General features: G+C 39.6%; 1 protein-coding gene across 1 annotated transcript in view; it reads right to left on the reverse strand.

The window, feature by feature from the left end:
- Window positions 1-6,234: 6,234 nt before the first annotated feature.
- The window catches only part of fgf11b (fibroblast growth factor 11b), a 37,272-nt gene continuing 19,338 nt past the window's right edge, over window positions 6,235-24,168 (reverse strand). The window contains exons 3-5 of the mRNA XM_006799477.2: window positions 23,450-23,553; window positions 12,467-12,665; window positions 6,235-12,369 (exon numbers count right to left, since the gene is read on the reverse strand). Coding sequence (XP_006799540.1) covers window positions 12,233-12,369; window positions 12,467-12,665; window positions 23,450-23,553 — 440 coding nt within the window. The 3' untranslated portion in view covers window positions 6,235-12,232. The remainder of the gene's footprint in view (window positions 12,370-12,466; window positions 12,666-23,449; window positions 23,554-24,168) is intronic.

Below are 24,168 nucleotides of genomic sequence, written 5' to 3' on the forward strand. Positions count from 1 at the left end.
TACGTCACTGTCATGAGACATTCTCGCAAAAAAATCACGGTTTTAGTAACACAGTAACGCAGCGTTCCTACGGTAAAGTAACGGTAATGTAATGACCATTTTTGCAATAGTAATCCCTTACTTTACTCGTTACTTGAAAAAAGTAATCCGATTACAGATACTGCCCATCTCTGAATCTCAGTAGATCAGCAATTTCTGAAATGCTCAGATCAATCCATACCATGTTCAAAATCACTGAAATCACCCTTTTGTCCCTTCTGACGATCAGCTTTAACTTCTGCAGTTCATCTTGACCACATCTTAATGCCTAAATTTACATAGTATATTAAATTTTAGCCAACTATCTAAATTTGGCTGTATTTCAACAGCAGCTGTAAAAGGCTTTACTCGTACCTTTAGAAAATGTTTTTCATCGCCCTCTTACATCTCGGGCATTGGACAACACTTGAGAAGGATGAAGCAGGAACACAGACACTGTGTCTCACTGACATAACTCAACATCTTTGAATATTACTTACTGATATGATTTATATTTAGTTTATTTCCTCTAAGCAAACTTTTACTAAAATGTTAAATGTTCTGTTTTGCTTTATATTTAGAAGTGATGCTAAATAGTAAAGCATGATTTTCATATGCATTCCCATAATGTACATGCAATTCTTTCAAATTTTTCTATTATTTCTCTGCATCCGTTTGATGCTGTGCTATTGACAGGAAAATCAACGACAGACCATGTGAATTGCGTGCAGTCGGGGGAACATTGGCACTCACTGGGAAAACATAATTAAACGCGGTGCAAGGTTGTGATTTTCCCACGTTTGTTCAAATTTAGCATGTAGATTCCTATAATAAAAACATACACATGCTGAGGGTAATTGGTTCCTCCAGAAACCCTGAGAACTATATTTGGTTTAATGCCTTAATCCTTATTTGTTACATTAAGAAATATAAAGCTCCATTCAGTCTGAGCACAGACTGCTCCACTCTGTGTGGGTTTACTGAGAATAATCTTATATAAATGCGCGAGTCATGCTTCCATGAGATTTAAGATGCTCCCATTAAGCAAAAGAAGGATCAGAGGAAGAAAGCGGGCTGTCTGACCCTGACTGAGGTCACATCTCAAAGGGGAACTTGTTGTGACAGACCAGAGTGCACAATAATCTCCTCAATCAGACGCTGCTCAACTTCGGCTTGCTCCAGAATATAACTTGTAGTCTAATTATCAAAGTCTGCGAGGCATTAATTTACCACAGTTATCGCTGACAGATTGTAATATGTAACTGACTGCTGGGTCGTGAACGAGAGACGTAATTGCAGCTATTCATCCGTCTGATATGTTTTGGTTAAATAATCTTAGGTCTTTGAAAAGACAGATTGCTTCTTAGTAGATCAGACAGATGTTAGTTTGTTAATTCCCCATCAGAAAAGAAATATGTATGTATGTATGTGTGTACATGATATGTATATTTGTTTCTCTTGTTTGCTCAGTCTTTTGGATTTATACTGACAGATTTGACAGCAGGGGTGCTGAGGCAAAGAGGAGGAAAAAAAACAGACATTTTTTTTCTTAATATATATCAGGCTGCAGAAACTACAGACATGCCAAAGAGCTGCAAATAACTGACAGACTTTGTTTTGATTTGCTTGTGCTTATTGTCTGAGACACTTGGAGAGTCCAATGCTGAGCAAGGAAGAGACACACAAGAAGACTGGCAGCTGCTGTCTTGAGCTTTCAGATCTTAAACATCATAATTTTTTACTTCAATAACCTCCATGAAAACTCCTTGAATTTGAATGTAGATTATTGTCAATTGGATAAAGGGGCAATTTTGAAGAAAATTGAAGAAAAGTGAGTTGTTCTAGCAAATACTTTTGCCTTCTGACCTCCACTTCTGACCTCAGAGGTCAAGCTGGAGATTTGGGGCACATTCTGTAACAGTCTGGCAACTTATGCTGTGTTCAGTATAAACAACTGGTCTCCACATATACACACAAAGAAGGAAGAAGGCACAACAATGCTTTAATTTAACTTGTAAGGCTGGAAAGGTGCAATGCCAAGAGGCAGCTCTACAATCCATACCAGTACAGTGTTTTGTCTTCGGGACGCACCTTTGACCACAGACCAGGACCTGAGTTTCTGTCTGGCTTTACACTGTCAACTATCAGTTAAGGTAAAGGTGAACCCGGACTAATAACTTTTACAGAAAAAGACACATTTGTCAACACAGTATTCTCATGGGTGATCCACATACAGGCGCACTGCACTGACCGTGTCAGAACATCACTAATACAGAACGGCAAAGCACTCTAAGAAATATAATTTGCACTCAAGAAGTTCAAAGGGACGGTGAGGGCCTCGAGAGCAAATGCAACATCTGAAGAGCTTCAAATCAAGATAAGTAAGTGTCCATGCTCCATTTCATGACATAACAAACTAATATGCTTCTCCTTTTTTTCTATTAAAACTCGCATGAAAGCTGGATTAGCTGCTAAGAGCGCGTTAGCTGTATAATATTTCATATTTGCCATTAATAGGACGCTGGAAAGGAATATTGTTTCGCAGCACACTATTCTTCAAACACTCTCTACTTAGTCGTAAAGCCATCTGGTTGCTGGTCTTTTTCAACTGGTCACCATGAAGGAGCTGCCTCTATTCCACCAGCTAGCGTAAGGGTGATCAGTGAAGAGCAATTACAGGGATTATTTTCCTTCTGGCCCACCAGAATGCCTTTTCTACTTGTGGAGTAAAATGAGAAGATATTTGCTCCTTCTGAATGACAGCTGCGATGGCTGCCAGCAACCAAATACTGGCCTAACTGAATAACGCCTTCTGTTGATTGTTATACTAAAGTAATTTAGGCCTTACCTAAAAGTGAAAGTGTTTCAATGCAGGGGCAGTTCTAGGTTAATTCACATTAATGGAATAAGCTGTTTCCAGATGTCATCCACCCTTTTCACATTTGCAAACCTCAATTCAGTGGGATAAACATTACTATGTTACCTTCAAAAGCAACCAAATTAGTTACATTTACAAGAGTCTAACATGTAATTTGAACAAAAGTATTTTATGTTTCTACGGTAATTAAATCAACCTAAAACTAGTTAAATTTGTTCTTGTTGAACTGAAGATGATCTTAAACAATGACATCTAAGGTAAAGTTTAAGGCCACAAATCGCAAGGACTGGAAGTGCATCGTTGACCAAGCTGGAATCCCTACAGAACCCACAGTGCACAGCCTACCTTGCTGACCGCTAGCTAGGGACAAAAAAAAGAGAGATTCTTGTTGTGATGACATGATATACTCTAATAAGAGTGGTTTGTAGCCTGGACTCGCAATATTACAAAGACAAGCTTTATGTTAACCAGACTCTGATTTGTTGAACACTCCAAAAATAATTCTTTAAATGAACTTAAAATACTCATGGAAAAGATTTCCATGTTAATAAATGCCTTTCTAGTAGCATTATGTACTTTTGGACTAACATAATTTGCATGTGTCAGATCAACTCAATTGAATTAAGCTGAACTCAACTAAAGTAAATATGTTGATTCATCATTAATTAATTAAGTTGGTCACACTCAAGTACATTAAGTTGGAATAACAGAACTGTATAATGCTAAAAATAAAGCAATTTAATCACATGGAAATCCTTTCCATTATTTTTTAATGTTCACTCAAATAGTTATTTTTTGAGTGTAATTCAGAGTGAATGATCAGAGATTTCAATCTAATCCACCCTTTTTAGCGTGGAGCCTTTAGTTATTAAGCACAAGGCAAAGGCTAAGTCTTTAAAGAAGTTAAAGAAACATTTTTGGCAAAGCAGATAAGTCCAACAAATCATCAAGCTTAAAGTGGCATTATTCAGTACAGACACTGGAAAATCACGCTGCCACTCCTTAGACATGAACACAAAGCAAACTGGTAGTAGAGTTCTTTTATATTAAAGTTTTTCAATTCATACAGTACAAACCCTCCCTTTATTAAGCAGACTCACCACAGAGCATCATGTACCCCAATTTCATGAGTGGAGAATACATTTATAGTCCACGTCAATGTAATGGCATCCATCCTGTTCAAGCCATGTTTAGAGTGACATGAATCCTGTAAAATCCTGTCATACATATCAATAGGCTTTGTTTACAATGTCCACTGGCTTTTTTTTAAGTGTGCTACTGGAAAGCACACTGAGCATCACTGAAATACATGAAAAAAAACTACTTTGTGAAAAATAACTTTTGTTTTTCCAGTTAACTTCACTATTTGGTCCCTCGTTCTTCCTGTTCTTGTGCAACCTCTGTCCTCCCCCCCCCTCTCTCCACCCTCCTCATTCAAGTAGAAACTAGAAAATGACAAAAATATAATCTTACAATAATTATTATAAGAGCAAGTGGGGCGTCCACAATCGACAACAGGACAGCACACTGTTTACTTATGTGAAATCATCATCGATGAATGTGAGCTTTATCATTTTTGGTAAATTTACATGTTACAGTGAATAAAAGACATAAACGGATCTGTTTCAGTTTATAGCAATATTCAAACTGAATACAGGCCGCTGTTGGACATGGACAGGTAACATCATTTTGACTTGCTATCACCAGGATCTGGAGCTGTATTGTAAACAAACACTGAAGCTCAATTTGATCAAAATAGGAATAGAAATGTTTTAACAGACTGAAATAATAACACATTAGCTCCTTGGCTGGCAACTCATGAGATACCAGCAGACCAGTGGATCAGAAGGTTACAATTAGCTAATAACCTTTAGTGATATAAGTAGCTTAAATCACTAGAGATTATTAGCTAACTAGCTAGTTAGCTAGCTAACGTAACTAATGTCCCCACATTATCAAAACAGTTTACACTTTTGCTGTATTTCAGTTAAAGTGTGTTTTAAATCTACATCACTGATGTGTGTCATGAAATTACCTCTTCATCTTCTTTCTCCTGCAGCAACCGTTAATAGCAAGCCATGCTTTTGTGTGAGTGCACTGCAACATCATGACATCAACAACACTGGACACAAAACCTGTTTTCATTCTATCCTGTATTGTCCTCAATAGACAAGTTAGGAAAATATAACATTTGAAAATAATTCCAGAAAATGATACTAAACTATGTTACTATTAGTATCATTAATTTGAGCCAGGACACTTACTTATACTCTTAAGAGAAGAAGAGCAGTTAGCAGGTGGGTTTGATAAGATCTTGCAGTACTGTCAGTTGATTCTGGGTAAGCTAAGTAAGCTTTGATAAAGTAAGGTGGCATATAAAAATCGGCACATGCCTGTTGATACGACACGATTCAAATAACAACCACCCTTTTATGCAGTGATTGCTGCTAATATTTAGCTAGCAGTACACTACAGATGGAAAGTGACTTTCTGTGTGCAGTTTACAGGCTCTCAGGTGTTAATTCAGGTTTGACACAGGTCATTAATTTGCACTGTAAATACAGCATCTTATTAGGAACTAACCAAAACTGTTCTCCTGTTATCATTGTGCTTAGCATACGTTACTCTGTCTGTTGTGATGTTCTCATGTTACTGCTATTTTTTCTCCTTTTACTGATTGTATCCTAATTGATTTATGTAAATTATGAAATTATCTAAATTATATTGTTCTTTGCAGACTGGTTAACCTCTGCCCATCTTTTAGCTGTTACTTGAAATACCCATGCTGTCTTATAACTACTGTAGTCAACATATCCTGACCCAGTGCTGTCAACATTACTATTTAAAATTTATCATGAAGGTGCAGTTTATTTGACTAGGAAATGAGGGACGAAGTACAGTCTCACATGCTCTTTAGCGAAACAAAGGGAAGAATAGGGGCAGGTCAGCTGATTCATCCTTAACTGCCACCCTCTGTTATTTGTCTCCCGTAGCTCAACTCTGACCTACATTTAAAAAAAACAAAACAATGACATACTTCTTTATTTCTAACATAATTGTAACTTGGCTCAAAAACATTTTTTACTTTATGTATTTTTTGACATTACATAGATCAGACTATGGAATAATAAAAGCAACGTGACTGCAAGGACAAATAAAGGAAAGGAAAAATGTTAATGTCCTACAGCGCATTAAAGGGGAAACTCATTTTGTTACTAGCTAATGCCTTTAAGAAAGATTTAGAAGGAAGCTGAGACAAAAAGAAATCACACAGAAAAATCCGAGAACATTGCTTATAATCATACAAATATATGTTATTTTATTGAATATTATATCAGAATAAGACACCTCCTTTCATTTCATGTAGGAGTTATTGTAGAAATGTACACAGGTCTGATGGCAATCATGGAGAGAGGGTGAATTGAGGGCACGTGTCTGTCGATACTGAGAGGGAGTCATCCGTAAGGAGCCAAAGAACATTAAAGTATGCATGCTTTGCAAAAACCACAAAATTAAGAAAAAAAAAACCAACCCATGTCAGTCTGGACAATTAGTAATTCTTATTGCAGACTGTCATTATAGCCTGCAAGTTGTGAGTGCAGTTAGCGTGTTAGATTTGTTTCCCCTCCTTGAGTGCAGGCTGGTAGTTCTGGTTGCATATTGCTGGTCTTTATTCCTGCTTTGCTGCTTCTTGGCATATCCAGAAAAGCCAGAACGTCCCTGCTTCTGCTGCTTCTTTGGGCTCTTAGTGCAAGGAGTCCGTGTTTAAATCCCTGGTGACACTCGGGAGGTGCCTGAGGAGTCAGGCCTGCCCTCTGGGGATAATCAGTGCCAAGGCCCAGTGTTATTTATGGCTTCTTTATCTTTTTAATTTTTTAAAGTGTTTGTTTTTTGGAAGACAACGAGATCAGTTTGAGAGAGAGAAGTTAAGAGTCTGTAAGAACAAGAGTGGGAAACCATCTGGAAGACTCGTGTGACCGTAAGTCTGATGCCACCAAGGTCATTGCTGAACACGTATTGGCTTTAGAAACTGTTCTGCTGTTTTTATTTTATCTTTCTGACTCGGTCACACAGTGAGATTCTGTTTGGGGGAAGTTTCCCCATCGGTGTAAGTTCAACAGTGCTGAGCAAATACAACAAAAACCGAGCAAGTCCAACCAAATAAGAACAATTCTTCATAAAAACAACATCAACAAAAAACATGAAAAGGTATAACAACAGAAAGGCAGTAAAAAAAAAAAGTACAACACTAACACAGTTAGTACAGTTTTAAGGAAATGAAAATATGTGTTAGTAGATCAGATGTACAATATTTGTTAGTATTAACATATATGTAAACTGACAGCATCCCGCACATATAAACCATCCAGACAACTTCTGTTGTCTGGAAGCAGTCTGCTACCCTGTGTAGATTCCTCACATGCTCAGGCATTCCTGAAAGATGCCATTCACTCACTGAAACAGCAGAAATATCAGCATACTCCACAGGTTCAGCATATTTGGCTTTGTGCATTCTGCACATTAAACAAATCCTTATTCAAAAAGAACTATTAAAAAAAAACAATGTTGCAGCCAAGTCTCAATTTCTGTTAGTGTCCTGTTTTGAATATTTAAAACGCTTGGAACAGCGAGCGTGGCACACATCCATTTTGTACTGCTGTAATTCCAGGACTGATTTATAATTTATTTAGGATGGTTTTTGAGGTATTTAGTTGGCACAACTGCCTTCAAAAATGAGATCCATCAGTTTGAACCCCACTTAGGTTATGCAAGAGGGAAAGGATTTTTAGAAAACTGTATTTTATAATGGTGTGCATATTGTGTTATCCAATTTATATTGTTAAATCTCTTGTGTATGGACTACTGTCATGTACCATTAGTGATTGTTTGTGAGTTGTAATAGATAAAATAATTCATTGGGATAGCATTAATCAAATTCAGTGAGATGCTGCATTTTGACTATTTAAACTTACAGCATAGCAAGGCGGTGGCATCAAAACCACATTAGAAACCCACGACGAGCACATTATAACCACATTAGGGTATGATGCAAACAGCCAAATGTCATGATATATTGCCATCTTATTAAAATTCTGTGGAAGAAAAAAACTCTTGAAGTTATGCCTTCAGCACTGCGGCTTTCTGCCCCTGATTAAAAATTCTGCCTCTTAGCAACCAACTACATCCATTAGAGGGTGCTAGTTAAACATAATTTTCCCCTTTAATTTGACAAACTCCATGGTGCACATTTCTGTACTGTGAATGCAGGTTGAGTTGGTTCATGGTTTTGTGGATTTTTGAGGATCATTAGTGTTCATTAGAAAGCAATAAGAAAATCCTGCATGCAGGTAGAATACATTTTGTAAAATGTAAAACTCAAAAAGGTGCATGGCTCAGAATGAATTCGTGTAGGGCATGGATAAATGCTATGCCTGAAAAGGCCGTTTTGTTTTTGCGCATGTCAAATGAAATGTTACCCGGGTTTGCTGCAAAGAATTCCCTGGATGTTGGTTAGTTATTGTACAGTGCAGTAAAACTGCTGCTTCTAAGGTTCAGTTTACCTTTGGTTTAACTACAGCTACTGATGCTCACACTGTTCCAAAATGAGAGAAAACTATTTATTCATCATCCAGTGTAAAAGCCTCCTCCACCGGGGGTTGTCCATGTGGCTCCTTTGTTGAGTTTACAGGTCGAAATCAAACAACAGCCCTCTGAGTTCATCATGATCAAATGGATTTCCCTGTCTTTGGCAGACCTTGGGGAGATTTTTGCACCTATTGCAGGGTTGATGTTTTTTTCGTTTGCGTTTTATTGAGTCTATCGATCATTGTTTCAGTCTCATGCCCTTTCTTTTTTCTCGCCTCTCTGTCTTGTCTTACCATACTGTTAGTCATAGATACACACACTCACACAGAGAGACTTTATAAAGACACTAAAGGTATGCACACCTACACAGGCAATGTGATGTTGAGAAGAAACTTAATGGGCTGTAGGTACTCGGTTAAGGGATCTGTGTGGGATAGGGATTACGACTTTAAACCTCTCATGTGTGGGCACGCAGACTATAACATTTTTTTTTTTTTAATTTTCCGTGTCACCACCTTACTGTTAGCTTTGCGAGACCTGTATTCATAAATGTATTCTCACTTGCAAAGCAGAACAATTCAGACTTTAAACTACAATAACAAAGATCCTCTTAACAGCTTTTCTACTTTTAGGACCACCATGTCTTTTTCCTCTCCTAACTTTTCCATTCAAGAGCATGACTAGTTTCACTTAACAGCTGCATTGCTTAACTTCTCTACATTGCAGAACATTGCTTCATGGCCATAAAGCCATACTTTTCCATTTATCCCCTCTGGTAAAGCATTCAACTTTGTTCTTCATTTCACGTCAGACCTGACATTCTCTGTTCTAGGTTGTCTACTTGCAGTATCACCATCAGACAACTTACTGTGGCATTCGTCATTACTACAGAGGTGAGGACTGATTGGCTTTTGGGACTAAGGAATCTACGGAGGAATTTGGATCAAACGACAAAGGGTGCTGAGGGTTATTTCTTAAAATCTTTAAAAAATGAACTGGAGCTTCAGAAATATACATTTTTTATACTCTTTTGTGTTTTTAAAGTTCCTATTAGTTGCAAGTCTGGTAAAAAAAAAAAAAAATGCTATTACATCTCATTCCTTTCCTGTCAGTCAGTCACTGCGTTGGGCTTCAAGTACTTCCCTTTCATAGAGTGAACTTGTGATCAACTTCAGAATTCAAAATCGTGTGCTGCCTGCTGTGCAGACACATTTATATCATGCAGTAGTTAGTAATGCATGGTTAGGACCCATACAAGGCTGTACCAGACTCCTCCGAGAGGCAGAACATTGGGTTTCCAAAATAGATATTTGTAGGTCTGCAATGCAAGGACAAAATATCCAAATTTAAACTGAGTGAAGCTCCCTCTGGAAAAGCCCAGAAAAATGAAAGACTTGATAAAAAAATGAAAAGCCCTCCAACTAATTTCCTCCATAGACCCTCTGTCCTAAATAGCACACAGTGCCTCTTTGTCTCACATTCATTATCATACCCACATGCCGCGTGCAATCCTGCCAAAATTCTTGCTTACTTTACTGCACACATTCCTTATCAACATTCCTCAAGAATACACCTCCTAATCCGTCACTCTTCCTAAATAACCGCCACCGTGTGATGACTTCTTTACAATTCCGCACACAATTTCCGACTTACTTTTCACCCTCAATACGGCACATTCGTAAAGCCTCTATTTCACTTTCTGTAGCATGTCTGCACATTATGTGACCATTCAAATTAAACGCTATTGCCAATGCACAGAAATTCCTAGAATTATCGGGGAATTTTTAGCAGCCATCTAATAGGCATTTTTTTCCCCGTTTGGCTTCCCCATCTCCCAACATTGCTCTTTCCTGTCATAGCGAGGGACTTAACGCTGTCTGTGTTTGTTGGTAGTATCCATGCACCATTCACTTTGACTGAACATTGTGGTGACATTTGTTTTTCCCCTCAGTGACTTACCAGAGCAGACAGCACCCAACAGCAGCCATTACTGAAATATCCCTGACATCTCCCATTTAGACACCTTGTATCAGGTCAGTTGCATACAATTCTAAAATTGCATGCAGTTCAGTCTCGATGCAATCAAAATACCGGTTAATTGAAACTAAAAAAAAAAAGTTACATTTAATGAAGATTCCTTTGAGGACACTCATTCATTTAAAATATATACACATCACACAAAAGATGTGATGTGTGGTACAAAGTGTCACCTATTCCACGACACAGACATGTCAAAGACGCAACATTGTGCTGTGTCTGAAGGACACAGTAGAGGTTACCCACAGTTCCTCTTTCTATCCTCTGTGCATGCACTCATTCACAGAGAATCTTACCTAACATTTATACTCTAAAAGACAGCCACATAAGGGGGTTAAAACACAATCACAGCAAGACGTTCACTCAGACAACTACATTTTTGAGGGCAATTCTTCCAAGGTGATTTGATAAAGCTAGTGAGTGGATAAGCTGCCAGACATCCTCAGAATAACAAGTGCTCTAACTCAGAGGCTCCTTCGGCTTTGATGTTGGGCTTCAAACCTGGCTTTACTCTGACAGCAGATGCCGAGCAAAGTGTACACTAGCGTGCTTTTTCAGGTGACTGATCCACCCTGGGTTTAAAATATGAGCCAGTTGTTTCATTTGTAGCCTTTAATGAGCGAGCGCCATAATTAGCAATCACCTGTTAGAGATTACTGCAGTAGAAAGAGGGTGTCATGCACTTTCTCACTTACTTATGCTGCCCCTGTTTTTGTTTTTGCTGGTATAAATATTGCTCAAGCCTTTTGACCCTTTCCATTAGAGTCTGGAAAAACAAAAACAAAAATACATGAAAGTAAATTATATTTTATGGCTCATCTTCCCAAGAAGGGTAGCTGCTTCAGGTTATTAATTTATTTTACTGGGAACCACTGCTTACACCTATGCGAGCAGTTCCTTGCTCCTGAACTTCATAGCATTTGTTGTGAAATTCAAATATTCCCTTTCTTATCTCCAGCAGGACTGAAGCAACCATCCCCACCTCTCTGCCTATTCAATATAATGTTTTTAGCATCATCCGGTTATTATCACAGCTAGCAAAGAAAGCAAACAAAAGAGGAAAAGGATTCGTTTTTAGTTGCTTCTGACTTGACCCGACCCAAGCTTCCTGCAGATTTCTTTCGTCTCTAAGCCATATCATCTCACTTTGAGCTTTAGTTGACCTTAGTGATTAGCTGGTAGGCAGATGGTGGGTGGAAAGCTGGCTGAGCCACACTGTCACCAACTTTAGGGCTCAAGAGGGAGCCCATGGGTGAGGATTATCCTGCGAAGTCAGTGCTGGATGTATGTGTGTGTGTGTGGTGACTATACAGTACAATAGAGCTGATGATGGGGAAGGCATATGAGAAAAGATGAAACTGTCAGCAGACAAAGAAGCTTGATCCTGACGGAGAAATAAATGGGGCTGCACGTAAGCAAATCACAACAGGTACAGAAAGAAGTGACACTGGGAGAAAGGGTGGGGGGGCGGTGGTAGGAGTTCTGGCTCAGACCCTGGGCTTTCCTTTTGTGGTTTCAGGTGAGGGGGGACTCCTCTCTTAGGTCTTCTTGGCTGCTGATGGACTGCTGACTCTTTATCCCTCAGCATCTTGGAGTGCACTTCTGGAATGAGGTGGCCGCTGAGGACCATTCCCCCAGCCACCCTCAGTGCATAGTGGGCAACTTTGTTTCAAGTGTCACTGCTACCCTTTGTCCCACCCTCATTCTCCTGTGCTATGAGGCCTCAGCCTTGGGAGCTTCTTTCTGTCCATTCTTTAGGGACGGCGAATCTGATGTCTTCACCGTCTTCCGAGGTGGGCTCACTGGCTCACTGACTAGCTCGTGTAGCGATGGCTCCTTATACATTGCAACTGTGTAACAAAGATAGGAGTTGTCAGTTAGCAATTTAGGTTAATGATTAATAACTAAGAAATAAACTATTTCAGTATAGTTTTTTTTTTAATATACCCTCTATAACTTTAGGCAGGAAGTGTGCCGCTCCCTTGGTCTTCTTTACCCGGTTGCCCTTCATGACCTGACCGTCACGGTTGATACCGATATACCAGGAGCGGCCAGACTGGGTTTGGCGATAGAGCATGGAGGAGTACGTAACGTAGTAGTTCTCAAACACGCTCTCTTTGAACCTGCACTCAGGAGTGAAGTGCTCCTGAAACGAGATATGGAATAGGAGAAGAATTGCATTCATATTGTCAAACCGAACACAACAAGAAAAAGTAATCTGCAAATGTGATGAGAATATTTCAAAATTATCGCAAGTCTTTGAACTTGGACTACACTGCATGTCAGCCCAGACTAAAAAGGAAACAGAAAAAAAAACAAAAAGAAAAATATGGGATGCATACTGTGAAACACATTAATGAGGTGGCTGTTTCCGGAGGGAAAGGAAGGAAAGAATTAGATCTGAACTTGTGTTTCTCTAAGAGCGTGGATGTTCTGGTCTTTTAAGAACAGCAAGAAAAGGTGCAGACTATAATATAGATGTGAGAAAAAGCATTAACATCTCTGCTAAACATAACAACTACCCAAAGGGAAAATGCATAGATTGAAAAAGAAGATGAAAGACACCTAAACAATGACACCAACACACTGCAATGTGCACACATACATTGCTGTGTGTATATATAAATGACATCAAAGTGCAGGAACTGCTTCGGAGACATCACAATATGCTGAGCCTGGGATGATTAAAGGGGTGAGGATAATACTGGTGAAGTTTACCAGTGTTTGGAATCACTGTTTCTGCAATATGTATGCCATAATTGGTTATGACATGCATACCGCATTTAATTTGTGTTAAGCTTATAATTATGACATCGTGCATAAGAAGTTGTTTTTAATGTGTTTCCTGGTTAAAAAAAAAGTTACATAGAAAGAGACCAGAAAGCATCATATGTGCTTGAAAAAGGATGCCCATTGCAGAGCCAAACACAGCAGTTTCCAAAAAGTAGACACCTATGTGGAAATTACCCAACTGCAGTTGGTTAAAATTATTAATCTTATTTTATCAATGTACAGTGGCAGTTACTAGTTAAAAGATGTTACGAAGCCACAGTCCGCTACCCAAAATTTCAGCCCTGACAAATGGCTGCACCACCGCCTCTCTTTAAACCCTCTTTTTTGCTCTCTTTGTAATTAGACGTTGTAACATGATGTAAAGTAAATGGCTGAATTTCATTTAAAAAATACAATAAAAATCAGTGAAGTCAAGTGTAATTATATTCTGTACTGGGATGTGAACGCCAGCATGGAAGAAGCTAACGCAACAGCTGCTAGCACTGCTAAGGCCAAATTAATCTGACGCTGTGTAAAGTTCTCCACATTTCAGCGACACTTCTAGCAACGGTAACGTTATATTAGCTATTAGGTCTGGCTTTGGGGACAGGGATGGGGACACCCTTTTGCGCCTGGGGACAGCTAGACTGGGACATAACGATAAACGTGTTTAACAGTTTCAGCTCTTAAAATGCAGACTGAATACTCATTTGACCAATATTTAATTTTGTATATTTAAAGCATGCTCACCTTCAAATCTTTTCTCAGGATTTTGTATCTTTTTCAACTATTAAAAGACTAGTTGCCAGGAACATCCTTAGTTAAAGGCCTGGTGGAAATAGTTTTTGTTTCTGTAGTTAAATTTAACCTGTTGTGACAAAAATATAGCATTTTCTTCTTGACATATAGTGAGTGCCATTTCTTGAGCGTAGAACATAATGGCTATAACACGCTACCTAGCGATTGCTAGCATTAGCTACAGCAGAAACAAGCAAAGAAACGGCACAGCCAAAATACCAAAGTTGAGCATTTAAACCAAGGGGTGGTTTCTCAGTGGCCCAAATTAATGCATTGACTTAAAACGAAACATTTTGTGGGCAGAGTCGACACTGAGGTGTGTGAAAGTTCACATCTATAGGACCTCTAAATCTTAGAAAAACAAGTTGGAAACAAACTAGATTTTAAGGGTCACAAACTAGCATTACATTTATATTTATGATACATGTTTTTGTTTTTGTTTTGTTGGTTTTTTCCAGACTCAAATTAAACAACAGAAAGATCTATCACCCTGCAATCCCCTAAATGAGATTATTAATATAGGCCACTCTCATGTAATGCCAATTGTCCGTGACTGGCCAAATGTGTATAGACAACAGAAAATCAAATTAGAAGAACTTGGATCATGTCCAACAGTTAAACCATTCTTTGTAAGTGATCATGTCCCTGCAGCACTTTCCCTCACTCTGTACTCAGTGTAAGGGCTACTGAACGCTGCATAATGTTGGCTGGTGAGATTAACCAATTGTGACAGATATACATCACTCTTAGTCTCCATCAGGGTCTGGACAGAGTCTGTCCCCTGTCAGAGACCAAAGCCAATCTGCTGGATTGATTAAGTGAGAGCAGCAGGCCAGAAATGGCTGAGTGGAGAATTTCTGAGACTCGGGACAAACAGTAGCATCAAACTTGGCGTAGACAAGTTTTAATAAAGAGATATAAGAGACCTTCAGTTTCAAACTTATCACAGATCATCACCTTTCTGCTTTATAGGGGAGTTTTATCCTTTAGCAAGGTATTTCAGGACTGTGTGTCCTCCCTCCATTTATTTCTGACCCACTGCTCCACCAATGTTCATGTCCATTTCACTGCCACCTTCCTACCATATGAAAATAAGCTTCTACCTTTAACTCAACAAACACTCCTGCTACCACCACATTGCAGAGCTATTTTAAGATCCACTGACAGGTTTGATATCTTCTGCTGTGCTAACACAGAGGATGGGATCGATAGATGATCTGCTTCATTCATTATTAATCAGACCAGAGAGCAAGAGGGTGGGAAGTGCGGGAGACAGAAGGGGAAAGGTAGGGGAGACAGGAAAGAAAGCAGAAGATCACTCAGAGAGGACAGAGGGGTTGGTGGGTAATAAAGGAGATTAAGAACTGAGAGAAAGGGAGATCCCTATTATCCCCCGGGACCAAAAGGAGCGCACGCTGAGCTGACAGGGGCTTTAGTCGTCAGCACCCCACAATCTAACACTCACATTCCTCTGGAAACAGAACCCATTACTACAGCGCAATGCCCCCTAGTTCAACCTCTGAAATGACACCAGTGATAACCCCTCTCCCAAGTCATCCTATAATTACCCTTCATAATCACGCCCCTGAAATTAGTCTAATGATAGAACTCACGTTTTCTGTACTTCATTCAAGTAGTCTCAGAAGATCTAAAGAAAAACCATTCTGCGAGAGCAGACAGGACAGTCAAAAAATGTCCTTATAATACAAGGATTTTTCATGATGGCCTACCGCAGTGGCTTCTATTGCCCTCCCTAACCGATACAAATATGTTACTGTAATTATCGCCATCTCTCAAACTCACCTTGAGGTAACCTTTAGACCCTAGCAAAACAATAGTTTCCGCTCCCACTGACAACATCACTCAAGCCACCAAGGTCTGCAGATGAATTATTGCTAATGATCTGTGGAGCGTTGCACATTTTAAAGAGCGACGAGGGAATATTTCCATCTAAGTGGTGGGTGCTTGGACTGAAAACGAAATAAAAATCTCCTTTTTTAACCGTGACTTATTCGGAGACTTGGCTAGCTAGCTTCCCCCTTCATGTGTCGCAAGCCAAAAAATTAATGCGAATGAAAGCAGATGAGAAAGATAATTTGTAGGGTCCGTGCGGAGAATTCCTAAGATGGGTAGAACCTTTTTATGATGCAGAGTATCATCCAGACCTTCCCCGCCCACACACGCAACCTCCTTCGTCATTCCTTGTGTCTGATTACATCTGTTCTACCTGCTTCAGTAAGCTTTGCTCTCCACCACGACCATACTCTGGAAGTGCATCAAGCCACACTCACACACTCACAGGGCAGAGTTCCCTAATCTTACACTGTAGATAATTAGGATATAGGGGACAGGAGTGAGGTTGTGACTAATTAGAGAGCAATTCCATGAATGATATGTAATATCTTGTTCACTTTAATTTCATCATGCATGTACAAGCATGAAATCAGAACTGATGCCCCTGAAAATATAGCTCTATTTCTGTAAGCCAAAACATCATTTGCATTTATCATGTTAAAACATTTGCAGTTCCCCATTTAGACAGCAGGGGTCATAGTGTCATGCAGACTTCCTGCATCTATTAACCGGCCCATCAACTCCTTGTGTAATCTATGGGAAGCTGTGAAATGTGCCCAGCTCCAGTAATCCCACCACATTCCCATAGTTCTGCATCGCTGCTGCAGCAGCCCACTCACATGACAACATGAAATGTAAAGCTCATCCATGCAACATTACCCTAGTACACACACATACATGCTCTCTGCGTTCAGGAAGCCTTCCACCTCCCCCTCCCCAGCAGGGCATGTTGCTGATGTTGTTTGTCAAGCCAGATGTGGATGCACTATGACACGACGAGTTACATAAGTCAGTAGACTACAGAAGCTTATTAAGAGGGATTCAGAGAGGATGAGAATACTGTCTAGCACCACACATGTATGATCTGTCCCTAATGCAGTCCGGGGAGAAATGAAGCTCACATGACAAGAATAGAGTGGATGATAATGTGCTGAGACTCGTGGCTCTGCAGTGCTGATTGATAGCTGGAAGTCCCTTGTCAATATAATGCTGCTGAGAGTGGAGCTGTCGCTGACATTCCCTTCTTCCACCGTCGGCGACAGCGGTGACTGCTCCGCACTGCCCGCTGCCTTTATCAGAAAACCCTCTGCTTTAAATATTCTGGGACGCAGCACTGTGGTTAATAGCTATTCCATACAGTAGCAAATTGGATAATGTATCCTGACTATTTTGGTAGGAGAGCCACGGTACAGGCCGGCTCACAAATCCATCACAAAGAATACGATTTTTGCCTTTCCTAAGTGCTCCTAATTGGCTGCCTTGGAAAAATGTCCTGCTTTATTGTTACATTTCTGCACTCCGCCTCTTTTCTTTGGCACTGGCCAATTATTCTCCCTGCTGCTTTTTCTAATGTCCACATTTTCCCCTGTCCTGTGATAAAAGCGATGCTATCAAGCAGTGGTGCTGTCCTGCATCTCAATGCAATCCTTTCATGAAAAAGAATAAGAAGGACACAGGTTTTCATCAATACCTTCTCCACTTTTCTTCTCCCTTTCCTGTGTCTGTCTATGTTTCGTCTCTTTTGGTGCTGGTCTGTTCTAAACACACCCATCAATACTTTAGTATCTTTTAATTAATGAAAAGGCTTGTACACCACACTATTTAATTGTGTATATATATATATATATATATATATATATATATATATATATATATATATATATATATATATATATATATGTATGTGTGTGTGTGTGTGTGTGTGTGTGTGTTGACTGGTTTTGACCAGCACATCTTTGGCCAAAACTTGCTTGTTGATGGTCATGTTAGCCTTCACTAACACAAGCTCTTTTCTCCCTCCCTCTCATTCTCTCTCTCTCTCTCTCTCCCTAGCACATACACACACACTCTTTCTCTCTCTTTTTCTCAGTGTCCATGAGGAGTTTTTCCAGAACACATAGATTATAAAATGGGGCAGGAACAAGCCAAGCTCTATTTTTGTATCGGGACCAGCCTTTTCCTGTTGTCACACACAGGTAGTGAGGTTGAGATTAATGTCTGAGACAACGCTACTGTTGACTTCCTTCCCCTGTTTTTTTAAAGTCTGGCTCAACAGCCACACACTACTGTATATGCATGAGGCAGGGGCATGAGAAAATTTTCCCTTGAGCATGCAGAGGCAAAACCTTCTAATAACTAACATAAGTGGCAGAACAAGCAGTGAGAAAACACTCTGTTAGCCACCTCAGCTCTGTTGTGATAGCCAAAAGCATATGTATCACATAGAACGCTGTCTGGGTAAAAAAAAAAAAAAATTGGCATCTTTTAAATGAAAAAGATGATTTACATTTAAACACAGCACAAAGTTACGTAGACATTTGCCAAATGCACTCCCTCAAAGAACTAAGATTAAATAAAATGTGACTACTAATGTATCAGAAATTAGAACATGCTTTATGGCCAAAAGGAAATCATGTTCTGTTGTACTGCACCTATATAAGCCCATAACTGTGTGTAAAAGAGAGGAATCTCTCCGAAAGAGGTCAGTTTGGGATGTACTACAGCTATCGACTGCTGCTGAGGAAATCCCTTCTCTCCTCTTCGCACAGAGCAAAGGCACCAAAGTCTAATGCATGCTAATCAGGGGCTGAGAAGATAATAAGAGATGTTGCAGTCCATATGCCAATATTCAAGATTTGACTCTTTCATGCACAGATGGTCCTCTCGCATTTATATGCATCGATGCACACTTGCATTCACTGATTTTGCATGTAATTTTCCATTCTTGAAAGCAGCACATATAACCAGTAGAGAGAAAAGATCCTGGTTATACAGCATATATGAATAAATAAACGTGTTTTTACAAATGGGTGCATGAGTGATTCAATATTTGTACTTTTTCATAGCTAGGATATTGGTGAAAGGATATAAGGTGAAAAATGATCAGCTGTACACAGTCTAACTTTCTAGTGACTTTAAGATAACCTGGTCTTTGTTATTTATAGCAACAAATGTAACTTTATCACCTTGGTATTTTTATCTCATGCAGGATTTCATAGAAAACAAAGTTGTCACAGTAAGGTGTAAAGAGTCAACATTTCCTGTAGTAGTCATAAATTTTTAAGCATGTAGCCATGGTTAAGTGATTTGACACTAATCGCATGTAAGCAGTATTGTGAGCACTGTCCAGAGTGCTGATCAGACTTTATCCTCTTGAAGTGACACCAAAGCTGTCCAAGGTGCTGACTGAAAGAGTCAAGTGTTCTGAGACAGACGACATTGGAACTATCCATCTGCCCTTTTTGTCCATTCCTTCACTTCTTAAAGTATAAACTATTTAGTTAAAGCCTGAACATTTTATTTTCTTAAACAGTGAAAGGTCGACTTTTAAGAATATAAATGACTTCAAATAAGCTTAAATATCTAGAGTGGTAAAATGTAATATATACATAAAACAGAGACCTGGGACACATTTCTGAAAAATAAATTGTTGTATTTTGCTACTAAGCTTTACCTTGCATGTTCTAAGTTGACAGGATATTTATTTTGTTGCGGAGTATTGCCACAGTGTGCTATTGCTACTTTTACGTCAGAAATTACATCTGATGACTTATTTCACTACTATGGAGCAAAAACTACAGAACTGTACAAGTGTTGAGCTATCTCTTATTTTAACTTGGAAAATTGGAAAAGGGTGTAGCAATGTATTGAAATTTGTAAATAGAGCATGCATCCATCCGTTCATTCATTCATCTGCTGTGGCATATCTGGCTTTAGGTTGCGGGGTGCAGCAGTCTAAGCAGAGTAACCCCAACCTCTCTCTCTGGCTATTGTTTTAGATGTACAGCAATTGTTTTTAAATATGCTATAGAAATAAACATGACTTGACCTCTTCCAGCTCTACCGGGGGATATTGAGGCATTTCTAAACCAATCGAGAGATTTAAACTCTCAGTGTGCCCTCCTCTCAGTAGGACATGCCCATAACACCTTACCTAGAAGGAGGTGGTTTGGACATCCAAATCAGATCTCCAAACCACCTCAACTGGCTCCTTTCAATGTGAAGAAATGGTGCGGGGCTGTCCAACTCCAGTCCTCGAGAGCTACTGTCCTGCACCTTTTAGATGCATCCTTGTTCCGACACACCTGAATCAAATGAATGGCTTGTTACCAGGCCTTTGCCAAACCTGATGGCATGCTGAAGAGAAAATCCAATCATTTGATTCGGCTGTTTTGGAGTAGGGACTGAAGTTAGACACCCGTCGAATGGTGGGTGTACTCCAAATGAATTAGCTCCTGATGCTATTTTACCGTGCAATTGACATGATTGAATGCTTTCTGTAAGTCCACAAGGCACATAGACTCGTGGGGCTAACTCTGATATACGCTTAAATATCCTCTACAGTATCCTGGCATAAAGCTTCCCAGGTGGACTGAGGAGTATGATCCCCCAATAGTTGGGGCAGACTCTCTGGTTCCCTTTCTTGAATAAAGGAACCACTAGTTTTTGAGATGTGGTGGTCCTTGAAGGGTTCCACCAACGATTGTGGTGCCTCTTGAGGTCTGGCCTCTTGAGGTCACTCCCTATTGTTCCCAGACTTTCCTTCCATTACAGAAGGCATGTCAGTGGGGCCACTTTTGTGCTGCAAAGGAAGCAGCTGGCCATCAGATACTTTCCAGATGGTTTTACATGGTGGATCACAATCTGATGGAACTTTTCTGCTTTCATATTTCCATTAGTTTTGACAAGATCCTCAGCACCACTGGCTGAAATTCATCCCCAAAACACGACAAAGCCTCCACCGTGTTTTACTGGTGGCTGTACATACTCACTGTTGTACCACTCTCCTGACCTCCACTGTACATACTGACAACAACTTGAACCAAATTTTTTTTAACTTGGATTCGTCACTCCTTAAGACCCATCACCTCTGACTTTCAGTCCAGTTCTTGTGTAATTTGACATACCTCAGGCTTTTATCCCTGTTTCGAGTACGTAACTAATTATATTCCATTGGTTGCAATAAAAAAAATAAAACATCAACAGTTAAAAGGTTCTAAAGATGTTTCTGAATTACAAACTATCTCAGTAAAATATGTGTAGCGTAACGTGTTTAGCATAACTCACTTGACCAGAGCTGTTTATTTTCTAGCTGTACTAGGACAAGAAGATGATTACATCAAAGTCCCCAAATTAATGGTTTTTTTTTAAATACTGCAGTATAAAGATAAGTTAAATTGTTTTGGTACAAATGATCTGTAAGGTGTCTAGTATCAATGTCTATATTTGCAATTATTTAGCTTTGTTCAGTATAGCCATAGACTGACTGAACATTTTAATGGCAACAATAGTGACCAGAATAATTCTGTATATCTAGGCATGCTCAGAAAGGATCGTTCTTCTGCTTACTATCACAATCATTGTCCTCAATGAATGATAGTTGACAGCAAAACCCTACTTTGAGGCACTATTTCTCATCCCAGTCACTTCACACTTAGGTGCAAATCACCTCAGTGCAAACAGAAGGTCATTTACTCGGTGAAGCCAGCAGAACCACATCTTCTGCAAAAAGCAGAGATGAGCACCTGAAACCACTGAGCCCGACACCTTCCACCCCTTGGCTGCACCTAGAAGTAAAAAAGCCCAAAACAGACTTTTTATAGAATTTTCCCTTCCCTTTTTAATCGGTGACAAACAGAAGGCCTGGTGGAATTTAAAGCCCACTTAGAATCAAGCTAACTTATTGCTGGCAATGAAAGTCAAGCTCTAACTATGGTTTTACAGGGACCAGGTAACTGGACCAGATAAAAACAGTCCTGATACCCAATACCACCACAAGCATCCCCCAAAGGATACCCCAGTCCACATAACACATGTAGACTGGTTGAGCAATCTCCCATACACCCTCAAATATCATGACCAGGATGAAAACCACATTATTTATCCAGAATCCAAGATTCATCTAATGGTTGAACTCTCCTCTCAGGTATGCTGGCATAGACCTTACTGGTCAAGCTGAGTAGTGTGATCCCCTTATAGCTGCAATGCAGAAGAAACTCCAACATCCACCCCTAGTGTCCTGCCACCAAAATGTTGTTTAACTACCTCCTGGCCTCTCTCTTCACTGTCTCTCTTTCCACTACAAAAGGTGTGTCAGTGGGATTGAAGAGATTCTCGAAGTACTCCACTGTCTGACTACATCCTCTGTTGAAGTTAGCAGCTCTCCATCTCCACTGAATAAAGTGTGAGTTGGAAGCTGCTTTTCTCCTTGTGTCACCTGACAGTTTGCTAGAATTACCTCAAGGCTGACTGAAAGTCATGGTCTGTGGCTCCAGTTTTTGCTTCTGCTACTGTTAGACCCACACTTTGCTTAGCATTCCAGTACTTGTCAGTTGCCTCCTAAACTATCCAGCCTTGACAGGACTCATCTCCTGTGTCCACTTTCTGGTTCTGGGCTCACTGCAGTCACAACAGACATCGACCACCTTATGATTGTAATCTGTACACCAATGGCAGTAGGGAAAATGGTCCATTCATACTTGTGAGGTCCTTTCTGAAGTGCTTGAACTTATAGCTAAAGAATATTTGTATCTACATAGCTGTGATTAAGACGTTGAAGATTACTTTAGCATACAAGATCACAATCTAGTTGACCAACCCCATGCAACCCAAAGGGAGAAAATTGTCATTATTTATTGACATCCTATTTAGTAGTGTGTTCTCAAATAGCTTTACAAACTGTAATACATCAACTTATATTAATACCCATACAAATATATTGTTCTTTTCACTCTTTGTTACTTTATTTCTGTTTTACACCTTTCTAAGTTCATAAATTAGAAAAATGACTTAAAATTGAATTTATGTTTTCAATGCAATAAATAAGCGAGGCAAGAATCAAAAAATGTGCAAGCTTTTGTGGTAAGTGGGCTGATATCTTGAATTTACCCTCATTTTTACAGTTCTGTATATACATGCATTGCGAGGTTTGTGATGCATGTATGTATACATCATCAGACCCATGTCATGCAAATTATGCTGAAATAGAAGAGACAGTAAACTGAAGTCTAAGTAACAGACAACTGAACCTCTAAATCCAATATGACAGTTGATGATAACGCCCTGATTGGTTTTCTCCTTTTTGATTTCCTTGTCAGTGATGTGAGTAGGCATTAGCTTTTCTGTAGGAAAGATATCAGGACCCCGCAGCTGTTATCCAAACCTGAATGGATGCATTCTAATCCAAAAGCAGAACAATCGTCTTGGATTTAGTGTCACAGCAACATATCTCAGATATGTCATGAAATGGAAGTATTTTGTTTGTATAAGCCTAATGGGTATACTTACTGATGTATAGAGGTATCCTTCACTATTCATGGCGAGGTACAACCCTGTCTTTGCCCCCTGAATTGCCACAATCCGCAGTCCCACTGGAATTAAGTTGAACTGTGCTAAATTGGGAAATAAAGTCAGAGACAGAGAGCATGACAAAGACAGAGGGGAAAAAGGAAAAAGTCAGAAAATCAAACTGCAATACCATATCACAACACGTTCTGCTATTCTGTATTCATATTTGCAGGTTGAATAGCTCCAGTGTCAGTGCTGCCTGCGGTTTCTCTCTTAAGCCCAAATGCAGTGACCTCTTACTTTATGTTTATGGAAACATAACACTCTGTCACCTTCACTGAGCTTTGTGCTGCCTCTAAAACTGAACAATAATGGAAATGTTCTGCCATGCCAACTGCAGTTTAGAGTAAAGACAGCATTGCAGTGTTGGTAAAATACACTAGTAAGCTAGTTAACAGTTCACCAAGAAGTAATGTTACATCGAGAGTAAATAAAATGCCACATTCAGACTTCGGCTTGAAAAAAGGCCCATGTCTGACTCTTGAAGGTCAAATACAAAGAAATGATAAGAGAGCACTGCATAGTTTCCGCTCTGATGGCCAGATTTAGTTTGCGAAAGGTCAGGAGGAACATTCACATCGTCTCAACGGTTGCAATATGTCACTGCTCTCTCTGGTTTATAAAGTGCATATAGTGACCTGCAGATCCAATCAGAATCT

This window comes from Neolamprologus brichardi, chromosome 10 (assembly GCF_056152115.1).
Source record: "Neolamprologus brichardi isolate AB-2024 chromosome 10, ASM5615211v1, whole genome shotgun sequence".
NCBI lineage: Eukaryota > Metazoa > Chordata > Actinopteri > Cichliformes > Cichlidae > Neolamprologus > Neolamprologus brichardi.